The following is a 13,095-nucleotide window of genomic DNA, read 5'->3' as shown; positions in this document are numbered from 1 at the left end:
TTTCCAAGTTAAGTTAGTACATTTTAGTCTCCTCCCACCCATTTTCTGAAACAGTGTCAACTACTTACTACAAGATAGACTTCACTGAGTGACACATTCTGTCCACCATTACTGCTCTTTAGAATTTGAGGCTGCTTTAGAGAAAAAAAACAATCGGAATAGCTGTGGTAATTTTTTTTTTTAGATAAATGGTCAATGTGCTTGCTATCTATCAATCCATTTAACGTAATTTTACCGAAGTTTACTAAAAGTGTCTGTTCAAGTCTTCCTGGCTCCAGTTACTGAAGTACAGAGCCTCGCACAATCACATATTCGCTAATAGAATTGCACCAGATCCAGTGACAGGACTAGGAGTCTAGCCATCTGATTTTGCGGTTAGAGCTGTACACGGTTCCAAAGTTGCGGTAAAAGGGTGGAGTTTAGGGCTGCCTAAGGCACTATCGGCAAAGATCCCGGGTCCGCCCCGCCCCGCCCCCAGTGAGCGCGGTTGCGTAATGTTACGTCACACGCTCTCCCGGAAGTGCCGGTGAGTAAACGGTGGGGGCGTGTCTCTAGGTAACCCCGCGTGTAGTTACGGGAGAAACGCGGGAGTTGGGGCCTAGGCGCTGTTCCATCCACTGCTAAGGTTGTTTTAGTTCCAGATCGAGCCGAGAGCCTTTCGAGGCCAAGAACTTGAGCCTGACCCGGTCTCTAGAGCGCCGCGATGGAAGTAGTGGAGGCCGCCGCTGCTCAGTTGGAGACTCTGAAATTCGGTGGCACCGGCTTTGGGGTTGCCCCCGGGCAGGCGGTGCAGTCACCGGGCTCCGTTCCTGAACCAGAGCCACCGCAGCCACCACCGTCGGATGAGGTGCCTCCAGACACTGGGCAGGACGCGGAGGCTCAGCTAGCCAAGGAGCAGCCGCCTGAACTCGCGCTGAGCACTGCCGTTGGCGGGAACCCCGCGCCGCAGTTGGGGTCAGAACCGCTACCTGGAGGGACCTGCGTCACCGGTCCCGGCCCTGCAGAACTGGTGCGGACCACAGACTCCTTGGGGACCTCGGACTCGGATTCGGACTCGGACAGGTCGGGTGCCTGCGGGTCCCGAAACTGTTTATGTAACCTGCGGGAGGAGCCGGGGCTTGGGGGCCGAGGTGGTGCCCGCATGGGCCCGGGCGGCAGGGGAGGTCCCTGAAATTCTCTGAGCACGTGTTGACTTGTAGCTCGGACCGCCCATTTCTCCGTGTACGCTGCAGACTCCTAATCTCCTCTCTAAATCTGGTAGTCTGAAAGGTTTTATGTATAGATCGCAGCATTTTCAGTTAAAATATAGGAAACTTAGATTATTTTCATAATACTTAGTTCGGCGTGTCTCTTCGTGGTTACAGCTTTTGAGTTTTGTGTCAGATCTGACGTATTTTCTTACATACAGTGTAGCCTGTGTTCTCGTGTTTGAACCAGATGAAGTGAGGATTAGTTAGTTAAAGGATTTTGTGTTTCCAAATTGGCTTCTGGCAAGTTTGTTAATTCTTATAGTGCTTGTGGGCAGCACGCATTCGTGAAATTAGCAAGATACTGCTCTTTAGTATTACTGTATACTCTGATTAGGTTTTGTAAGAGTCGCCCACCCCGCCACCTCGCGCCTTTTAAATATGAAATTTCTGTGATGGAAGAGGGCTTAAGTATTTAGGATATTCCTTGCCCACACTCAACATTGTTTACAAATAGTATTTGAATGTATTGGGTGGGATACTGAACAGAGTTAGACATGATCCCTGCCCTACTTTCCAGTGAGGGGGATGAAAAAGATGAGTAAACATACTAGTAAATAAGTGGAGTTAGTGAAAGTTACCCTGAAGGAACGAGCAAGGCACTGAGAAAGTATTAGTAGAGCCAACCCTGTAGGACACTGTGGCCATGTAAAAGTTTTAATTCTAGGTGCTAGAGAAGCTTTTGGAAGATTTTAAGCACAGGAATGGCATGCTCAGGTTAACCTTCTCATGAGTTTTGCTCTGCGCAGGAAGAATTGAACTGGTTCTAGAGTAAAAGCAGAGAAGCAAGAGTGGAAATAGTTGAAAGATGTTGCATAAATCCATGATGTGACGTGGTTGGGTCTGGATTAAATATTTTGAAGTCACACTGATAGGGCCTGTTAATAGACGTGGCAGTTAGTAGTCTAGGCAAAGAGCCATCAACAGAGTGGATTGTAGTGCTGTTCACTAGGAGGGGGGTTGGAGACTAATGGGAATGTTTAGTTTGGACACTTAATAAGAGATCTCTCTGGCAACAAATTGGAGATGTTAGGCAAACAGTAGCAATATAATGAGTTTAGAGTTGGGAGGACAGTTTTGAGCTGGAGATGTACATTTGAGCATCATCATATTTCAAGTAAAACTAACTTTTAACGGATATTTTCAGACTTGGGAAAAAACTTGGATATAATGAATGCACATCTACTCATCACTGAACTTAGCAGTTTCCAATATTTTGCTACTCTTGTTTTAGTTAACATTTCTACCTTTTTAACCTGATAGCTTTAAAGGGAGTTTGCCACCTTACCTGTAAATTTTTTACTATGCAATACTTGATAAAATACTTTTTATATACCTATGTCATTATTCACCTTAGTAAAATTAATTAATTCCTTAATATCACCTAATGCTCCGTTTGTATTAAGATTTTTCTGGATGTCTGAAGGATGTCTTTTAATAGTTGGTTTGAGTTAGAATTCAAACAAGGTTCAACTCTGATTTGAGTGTTAATGTCGTTTAAATCTTTTTTTTTTAATTTTTTAAAAGATATTTATTTATTTATTTTTAGAGAGGGAAGGGAGGGAGAAAGAGAGAGAGAGAGAAACATCAATGTGTGGTTGCTGGGGGCCATGGTCTGCAACCCAGGCATGTGCCCTGACTGGGAATCGAACCTGCGAAGCTTTGGTTCGCAGCCTTCTCTCAATCCACTGAGCTATGCCAGGGCTTTCGTTTAAATCTTTTTAAGTGAATGTTATATTTAAAGCCATTAGCAGTTAATGAGTTGTTAACAACTCTTAAGAAATGTTTACTGAAGAGAGTAAACAGAGGTAGTACAGAGTGTTGGTAATGCTGATGGGAATGATTCCTAATACAGTAATAGTAGTAGGAAGGAGTTCCCTTGTGAATGGGATGGGTTCCTTAGTCCATGTGGTGGAATTGGTCTTTACTCATTTCCCCATAATGAGAGGAAAGACAATACTAGTCAGAGTTAATCTCTTGGTTTCAAGCCCTTCATGATCCAGCTAGGAAGACATGTTTTTCAATGAATTATGGTATATTTTGGGACAGGCTCTAGTAGACAGTTTGCAAAAAGTGCCGGGAGAGATAGGGAAGTAAGTAAGTAATTCTACTTTGGGTGGGTAGGGAGTGGCTTCAAAGGAGGTAAGATCTGAGTTGAGACTATAAAGAGAAATAGAATTTCTCTACATTGAGTACATTCTAGTCTAAGGTAATAGTACACACTGAGGTTGTATAACCTTATTTGCCAGATGTAAGAGTGTGTGTGAGAAGTGACAGGAGATGGGATTGGGAAGGTCACCAGGAGCCTGATTTTAAGGGCCCCTGAGATGTCATGCTTACGGAGCATGGCCTTTACCTTGTCCACAGTGTGGATTTATGGGGTGAAATTTAAGGTTTTTCTCTGTGTCTTAATATTTTCTGAATAAAAATTAGGAAAAATAGTCCAAACCCATAAATCCATCACTTTGATTTAACAACTATATTAACATTTCAGAACTGTTAGGTTCACATGTTTATGTTATTGAGCCATTTTAAAGTCATGTACATGTGATATTTCATCCCTGAATAAATTATTTCAGCACACATTCTCTAAGGGGATGTTCTCTTACATATTCTTCATACTATTATCACATGTAACAAAATTGATAATTCCCTCATATCTAATGTCCAGTCATGAATGATTGTTTATTTTTATTAAATTTATTGGGGTGACATTGGCTAATGATTATATAGGCTTCAAGTGTACATTTCTGTGATACATGATTGGTATATTGCATTGTGTACCCACTACCCAAAGTCAGATCATCTCCTGTGACCATATGTTTAACCCCTTTACTACTGCACCGCCCCCCCTTTCCTCTGGACTGTTGTCTATGTCAGTGAGTTTTTGTTAGTTTTTCTTGTTTGTTCATTTGTTGCTTTCAGTTTTAAATCCTGCATATGAGTGAAATTATGTTATTGAGCTTTTTCTGTCTGACTTATTTTGCTTACGTGATGTTCTCAAAGTCCATCCATGTTGTTGCAAATGGCATTATTTTATCTTTTTTGTGTCTAAGTATTACTCCATTGTGTATGTGTACCGCATCTTCATCCAGTCATCTATTGAAGGATACTTTGGTTGTTTCCATGTCTTGGCCACTGTGAATGATGTTGCAGAATTGATATTTACTAATCCGAAGATAGAATTTTATCATTGAGAATGCAATAGCTCAAAATGATCCCAAGGATTCTGTCTATAGTGACTGGATGAAAGACTTAAGTGATGAATAAAATAGAAGCTTAAGAAGAGAAGCAATTCAGTAAGGAGAATGCACTTTATTTTTTTCTTTTAACTTGCTAGTGTGAGGTACATGTAGGTCATTCATACAGAGATGGTCAATGTGCAACCGGAGATTAGGGATGAGGCTTAGAGACATCAGTGCGGAAAATGTAGGAATTATGTACACATGGATGATGATCAGAAACATTGGAGCGCATGAGGTTATCCATGCAAAGAGTACGGAGAGAGAATAAGGGTCGGACTTTTAGAAGCAGCACCTAAAAGGGACTGAAGTGGGTAGCCAGCAAACAACATTCAAACTCAGAGAAGAGTTACTGGTATTGTAACAGGAATAGCTGTTGAAGTCAAGGGCTGAAGGAGTTTTCGGGGAATAGAATGGTAAACGTAACTTTTGAGTTTCTAAGTTGCCTGAAGACTGAGAAGAAACTATTGGCAAGTAAGTGATCTGGTCATTGGTGACCACTAAGGGACGGGAATTGCTCAGAGCTCTTTTCTGTCCGTGATTTGTCACATGCCTAATTACATTAAGAGAGATGTATGGTGTGTGAGACTATTATAAGTGGGCTGCAGTTATAACAGGTTTTGAAAATGTTATCGGTGGATTAAGGACTCCTTTCCAAATACCATAGTCAACTTCAGAACGCTAGCTTTTGGATAATATCAGCAAGAGTAAATATGTGGTAAAGTAGATCCTTCCTACTTGAATAAATACATGTTAATACCATCATATTACTGCTTTACTAAGTTTTCAACTTCTTTCCTACAGTGAAACAGATTCAGATAGTTCAAGCTCTTCCTCTTCCTCATCATCTTCCTCATCTTCCTCTTCCTCTCGAATATCACTTCCTCCAGTGCTGTCCGATGAAGATGACAATTCACAAGTTGACCAGGAAGATAATGATTTTCCTGTTATTAAAACAAAAGATGAATTACTTGTTAATGTAAGTACATTAGATTTGTTATTAACCCTAATTTGGATGTTCTAAAATATATTGTGGTACTAAGACTGATCTCAGTTATCCTGTATCTGATTCATGCATTGGAAGACTTCTCAATTATATTGGGCATACTTTTACCATGCCTTACCTTTCTTAATTAAGTAAAAGAGAGGATTGATATGGGTAATTTCTAAGGTTGCTTCTACCTCTAACATTTGGTAATTGTTCTTCCTGGGATGCCAATTTAAGTTTGCTATTTTCTGGGGTTTTTTTTTTTTCATCTTCCCTAGAAGGTGTTTCTTATGTAGATTAGCTTACCTTGCTTTTTTTATTTGGTCCTTAAGATAGAACAATTTGCTCAATTTCAGTTAAACTCATTTTTTTTAATTGATTGCACTAAGAAACATAGAAAGTGAAATTAAATGGGTTGAGTTTATTAGGATTTCTCATGGAGTTTTAGGATTGTTTCTCTTAGAGTATAAAAATCAACAAATAACCACAGCATTTTTGTATATGTATGAATATTATCTTTTTTTACTAGATCTGTAATTCTTACCTTAGGACTCCCTTGAAATTTACTGCAAAATCTTAGTCTATTTGTTTATTATTTTTCTGGATACCCATATTTTCTTTTTTTTTTTCTTTTAAAAAAAAACCTTATGTTTTTTAGAGAGAAGGGGAGGGAGAGAGAGAGGGAGAAAAACATTGATGTGAAAAACATGAATGTATGCATTCCGAGTGGGACCAAATCTGCAACCTAGGCATGTGCCCTAACATGGAATGAACCAGCGACCTCTTGCTTTGTGGGATATGACATCCAGCCAACCGAGCCAGGGTACCTTTAGAACTGTGTTTTCTCTGTTGCTCAGTAGGTGTTTTTCTTTGGGCCTGGCAGTTTGGCCACTAATTCTCCTGTATGAAAAGCCGTGGGAAGGACTTTTGCTGTTTTAGCTGGGACCTGATACACAGCCCCGAACAAATTAGTGAGCCTAGTGGAATGGGTATTCTGATTGGTTGGGCATGAGTCACACAGTCTCTCCTGTTTGCGTGGGAGAGTATGTAGGAAAGTGATGCTTGAGAGAAAGAAAGCGTGTGGGTGAGTGTGTGGGCGGGAGCGCATAAGAGCAGTTGACAGCAAGGAAGTGGGGATGTGCGCATGTTTGGAGGAGGATGGCAGCTGGAAGGGTGGTATCCACCCCATGCAGACTGCAAGGAATGGGTTCTCTCACAGGAGAGGGGCTTACCTCCCTTTCAGAAGGAGGTAGTAGTAGTTATCCTCTATATCGGGGAAAAGGGGAAGACTTGGAAGTTATCACATGTGGCCTAGGTTGCAGTTTTGTGGTTGTGAACAACAGAGACTCAAATTACTTCAAGAAAAGGGAGGTTTGCTCTAAATGTGTGTAGGAAAGCCATTAAGAAGTAGGGCAGCTGTGGAAGATGACCATGCTGTCTTTCATATACCTCTTCAGCATTCTCATAGTTCTCTGAGTGTCATTTTATTCTTTCTTTACTGACTGACTCTCTCTGTTTACTTATAGATTCATCTTCTTCATTCTAGATTATACGTGGATTTCTGTGTCCTTAGGTCTCCATATAGTATCTTCCACTTTCAGTTTCCCTATGAACTGGCTAATTAGATTCATATTTCTTGAAACACTTTTGGGATACTCTTACTACTTAGAAAGTGTTCTCTCTTTTTGTTTCAACTCTAGCTGGTGGGGTGAGTGCTGTTTCATTCAAGTCTCTTGGTATAAGAAACACTGGCTAGAATTAGTGGTAACAAAATACATTTTCTGAAGAAAATTAATGAAATGCTATAATTTCATTACAGCATTTTAATTTTATTGCTGCATATTAATGCTGTCTTTGCTTAAAGGTATATACATAAATTACAATGGGCCAAGCAGTTACAGTTTTTGCTGGATTTTAGAGATCTCTAGAATATAGACTTGGCCAATTTCACTCAGTTTTATGACCTCTTTAAAAAGTATCTCATTTTAGGCAGGTGTCTGTTGTCATTTAGGCATGCTGACCTTAATTTTTATCAACATTTAGTCTGTTTTTCAAGCAGGAATGCTACCTTGTTGGATCTAGCTTATTAAATCTTTGCTGTTATTGGCACGTAAGATCCTGGTGATTTAACTACTAATTCTTGCATATCTGTAAGTATAAGTATATGGAAGTATATGGGTGAAGTAAAATCAAGGCTGGTCATTTAGAATTAAACCTTAGATAGTTGTAACAGTCCTTTGACAAGATTTGGTTATAACTTGAATGACAAGCAGGGGTCAGAGGAAGAGAGAAAAAAAAGGATTAGTCAGCTATAGAGGCAATGGAAAGGAAGACTCATAATTGACTCTTTTTATAATGCCATAGTTACATAACATGTGACATTAAATAAAACCAAGTGGATTTATTCTTTTAAACATAAACCCTTCTTTAATGCTGAGGTGGTTTATGTACAGCCTATACACTAAATGTAAGGCAATATATACATTATGGCCTTGGGACTATATTCAACCATATAGGGTTTATTTTGTGTTTTGATGAATTGGAAAATTAGAGTCTTGAAAGATATTCTCAGCAGTTTATGCCTTGAACTCCTCATTCAGATAAATCAGATACAATTAAAAATTTAGAATCATAAACACATTTATGGGATTGTAACATTTGAAAGCCTTAATCAGAAATGAATTTTATAAATTTGTGCCTATTGTTTTTTTCTTCTGAAAACCTGATTTTACATGACATTTTAAATTTTGATTATAATATTGCAATAAGGGTAATAATGTCTTTATTCTTTATACATAAAATATAGCATGACCAAGTAAAATATTTAATGATTGTAGGCAACTCTTGGTGAATTTGCTTTCGTGATTTGCAGACTGCCTATATTATATTTGAGTGTCCTTTATAGTTGGATTGAATACACTGTAGTCTGTTTCTGATTCTAGCAGTGTAGGCACATGTCCTGAAGCATCCTAACGTGAGGTTGGGGAACTGTCTGGCCAGAAGACGGTGGCCAGAAGTTACAGTGGATTATTTCATACCTTTTGATCTCCCACAATCAGATAAATTATATTGCACCTTGGCCTATGCTTGATATTTGCTGAGTGTGTCCAAGGCCTACCTCGGTTTGTAAGTTTTGCCCTAAATGCAGGCCTCTTTCTACTTCAGTTTTTTATGACTATGTGGAATTATTAATATTTGGAGCTCTTCACAAATATATTTTTAAGATATTAATATTTTGTGTTTCATTGTACAAAATTATTTCAATAAAGCTATTAAGTGTGAATGATCCCTTAAACTTCAAATAAAAACTTTTATTCAGTAGAGTATCCATATGCCCTGCATATATACACATACATGACTGTTATATAGAAATCATTTATTTATTAGATTCCCCCATTCCCCAGTAGATTTTATTGAATCATTTATTTATTAGATTCCCCCATTCCCCAGTACATATGCCCTGCATATATACACATACATGACTGTTATATAGAAATCATTTATTTATTAGATTCCCCCATTCCCCAGTAGATTTTATTGAGGTTTTTGTTTTTTTTTTTTTTAAGATCTTATTTTTAGAGAGAGGAGAAGGGAGGGAGAAAGAGAGAGAGAAAAACATCAATCCATTGCCTCTCCTATGCTCTCCAACCCCAACTGGGAAAAAACCCACAACCCAGACATGTGTCCTGACCAGGAATCAAACCGTTGACCCTTTGCCTTGCGGGACGACACCCAGTCAACTGAGCCACACTGGTCATGGCAATATGAGTGAGTTCTTATTGCTTTAGATGATAAAGACAAATGTTTGTTAAGGAGGAATTTAGCTAGAGAGTGAGCGTGCACACTTATGCTGAAAGCAAAATAACACCAGAGAGAATGATTGCATGTCAGGTGAATGGCACGAGACAAAAGAAGCCACAGGATCGAGTCGAAGGGGTGTTGACTTGTACGGCAGTGGTTGAAGGAGGCTCATGGCTTGAACTTAGACTGAAAGATGGATAGGATATATCGATGATGGATAGGTGACGGGTGGAGAGAATATGATCTTTGCCAATGAAGGACCAGGTCTGCTGCTTCCCATGAAATCCCAGTGTCGGTTACCTAGAAGGGGCTCAGGAAAGGTCACTTCATTATTCGTTCATTGTCATGCCTACAACTCAGTCAGTTTTAAAATGTACACTTTTTTACCTTTTGACATTTCTGAAAAGTTGGGACTAATTGATGACATTTTTACAATTATTTGTATGCTTTTATATTTAGGGTGTACAAAATCAGTCTTAGATTTGATGAAACATGACCTCCTCTGTTAACATAAAAGATAATGATAGAATTCATTGTTAAAGGTTTCTTATTGAGATGGATTATAATTGTATTTTACTTTTATATTTGGCTCAACTTTTGAAGATAATTCTTAGGAACTTTTTTCTGTAACCATAATTTTAGAGAAAAACAGGATGAGAACATTGTATTTATTTTAAAAAGGAAAATATAAAGATACTACAAAGAAGTGTTGACTTTTATTTTTTAGGTGAAAATATATCATGGGCTAGTCTGAATCTGAGTTTAGTGTCATATACAGTAGGGTAATTACAAAAACCAAAAGGTTGCAGGTTCAGTTCCCAGTCAGGCTACATACTTACATTGTGGGTCTGATCCCTGGTCATTGGGTTGCGTACAAGAAGCAACTGATCGATGTTTCTCACTCACATGGATGTTTCCCTCTCCTTCCCCTCCACCCCCCTCCTTCTCTCCCTCCCTCCCTTCCTCCTTCTCTCTAAAATCAATAAACATATTCTTGGGTGAGGATTTAAAAAAAAAGACTGCATAGTCATATGGTGCATGCTGTTATAATGTGGTCTTAAAATTATACCTGTATTAATGACCACAAATAGATTGGTGCTCTTCATACCCAGTTATGTTTTGTGATGGAGAGCTCTTGGATATATGACTGTGTAAAGCAGTGCTGTCCAGGAGGGCTTCCTGCTGTGATGGAAATTGTTCTGTGTCCCATCTGTCTTCAGATGTTCTTAAGCCTTTGGGTTTAAGCTGTTGAGCACTTGAAATATGGCTGGTGTGACTGAGGTTTGCATTTAAAATTTTTTAAAATTTGAATTAATTTAAATAAACAAATATAGTGTCTCACTGGATAAACAGAGTAAAATGAGTCTTTCCCACCCACTCATCCGTCTTTCCATGAGGGTGGTAGGATAGTCCAGTCTCGTATTTTAAACTTCCTAGCCTGCGGCAAATAGTCTTCTTCTGTTATCTTCATTGTGTTTGATTTTTGCTTATTATATGATGAAGAAGCTCTTTCTCTCCCAGGTTTCCCTCATCATCTCTACCTTTAATTTTTTAGTTCATCCGTGTGTTTTATTTCTGATTCTTTATATTCTCTGTGTACTGTCAAAGTGGTAATGTGCTTGCCATATTTTTTCCCCCTATTGGAGTGTATCTGTCTTTGTGTTTCTCCTTCTCTGTCATACACACACCTTTCCTCACTTTCAGAAAATCAAAGTGATTGATTTTTTATTCCCTTAAAGAAGATTATGGGTCCTGTGAGACTGAGGAGATTTGTTTATCTTACCTGGGGCAGCTGCTGTGTTATCAGGGAGCCAGGTGTTAATCTAATAATTACAATAATGTTTGCTGCTGCAAACCTGAGTATCGATTTATCAGTCCTGAGCAGTGAAGCTTACTTCGAAGCCTGCCTTTTTTACTTTGTTTTTGAGGAGGTTTGGTTGAAGTTCTTTTTATTCCTTGAGAATTCTCCGAATTGTATTTTCAATATATATTTTTTGCTCTGACTGAAAGAGACGGACCTCTTTCGAGATTTTTATTTATCATGCACTGATGAGATAAGTCAATTCATTTAGTAAATATATATTAAGCACCTTTTATATGCCAGTCAAAGACTGGCCAGGTTCAGGTTCTTGTTGGATATGTTGTCCAGTTAGGAAAACAGACTTTAAGAAATAAACAAATAGGATGTTAGACAGTAATGTGTTTACAAGAAAGAAAAGCAGCAGGGCAATCTGATAGAGTGACTGGGCTGATTGGCGGTGTAGCACTTTCGATTTAGCCATTAGGGAAGAGAGGTGACATTGACATCCAGACATCAATACAGGATCTCTTACTGCCCACACTGACATGGCAAATCCAAGGAACTTTCCCTTTGAAACTTCGGAAGTTCTACCTTTTTGAATCTGCCAAAAATCTTTATGGAAAGCACATCACCTGGGTGAATTCCTATTGGAGTTTGCAATATTTACCCCCCTTCTGTCTTCCTTTTCTAGCATGCTCATTTAAAAGAAACATGTATCTTTTCTCCCTTGGACAGCCCCCAAATGCCTGCCATTTTCAAAGCAAATAGGCCTGCACTGCTTGATTTAACTGGACTTTGAAGGGCAAACTCTGTAGCGGGCTCTCAGCCTGGGATTGTACAGGTTTGGTTTCACTTATTGATCCCATTTATGTCTTACATGCTGTATGTACAACATTTAGTTCTTTATACGGCTTTGTGTTGTGCAGATACTTGGGATAGAAATTTTATGCACAACACTTTTATAGGCAGGTCTGTAAGTATTAAGAGGCAACTTAATGCCTTCATTGGCTTTTTTTAGGAAATGCTCAGGAAATGGTGTATACATTACTGTGGGAGCAAGGTACTGGGATCGGTGAACTGGAATTACAGCATGGTGGTGATCACAGACAGCAGTGTCTGTGGCTGTTTCTTCCCCTAAGTTTGGTTCTACATGAGATTAGTGATCTTCTCCTTTTGTAGACAAAACTTGTATTTCTGTTCATACATAGGACAAACTAGGGTAGCAACAGGAGTTAAGGGGGCGTGTTAGATTGTTTTTGGCCAGCATCAGTCTGATACAGATATCAGAATATCTATAGTGGGCACAGTATCTAGTGCCCACTACAGATATTCTGGCTTTATGCATGTCCCTTGTCTTCCTGGTGCTGTGTGTCCCATAGCATCCTTAGAGCAGAGATGTCCTCAGACTGTATAGACTGACCTGCTCAACGTAGAGTAAATTATAATGATCTCAAAAGGTGATAGAAAGGCATTTGATAAAGTTCACAGTCATTTCTAATTCTAAAAAATAGTTGATAAGGTAGGAGTACATGGATACTTTCTTAATCTTTTTAGAAAGAAATTCCAATCAAAATTCATTATCATGCTAACATTTGAAAGTTCCTAATAAAGAGTCAGACTTCACGGTTGCTTGACATTTGACATTCGGGAAGTACCAACCAATGTTGAAAAGTGAAAAATACTATGTACTAATCCTGAAAAGAAGGAGGAGTACTTACATTTTTAAAATACAGTAATACAGTAAAATACAGTAAATCCACAAGAAAATCACTAGACACAAATTTCAACATGATATTTTCTGTTTTTTAAACAGTACTCTATAAAGAATCCATTTATAATGGCAGTAAAAATATTAAATAATTAGTAATTTATAATAGCAAATAGTGTGCAAAATGGCTTTGAATAACTTAAGGACTGTGTAGGACCTGTAAGAAGACAACTGAAATTAAATATGATTTTAATCAATACTAACAGTACTAATATAACAACTGGTGTTAAAGTTTACCTAGTAAAATC

At 38.6% G+C, this 13,095-nt stretch overlaps 1 protein-coding gene across 1 annotated transcript in view; it reads left to right on the top strand.

Annotated features, from left to right (window-relative positions):
* Positions 1-528: 528 nt before the first annotated feature.
* NAF1 (nuclear assembly factor 1 ribonucleoprotein) overlaps positions 529-13,095 on the top strand; it is a 38,259-nt gene continuing 25,692 nt past the window's right edge. The window contains exons 1-2 of the mRNA XM_045831254.1: positions 529-1,062; positions 5,294-5,468. Of these exons, the coding sequence (XP_045687210.1) occupies positions 704-1,062; positions 5,294-5,468 (534 nt within the window). The 5' untranslated portion in view covers positions 529-703. The remainder of the gene's footprint in view (positions 1,063-5,293; positions 5,469-13,095) is intronic.

Source organism: Phyllostomus hastatus, unplaced genomic scaffold, assembly GCF_019186645.2.
Source record: "Phyllostomus hastatus isolate PE091 unplaced genomic scaffold, TTU_PhHast_1.1 phas_contig_159, whole genome shotgun sequence".
NCBI lineage: Eukaryota > Metazoa > Chordata > Mammalia > Chiroptera > Phyllostomidae > Phyllostomus > Phyllostomus hastatus.
The sequence above is the reverse complement of the archived record's forward strand: the minus strand, read 5'-3'. Positions and strand labels throughout refer to the sequence as shown.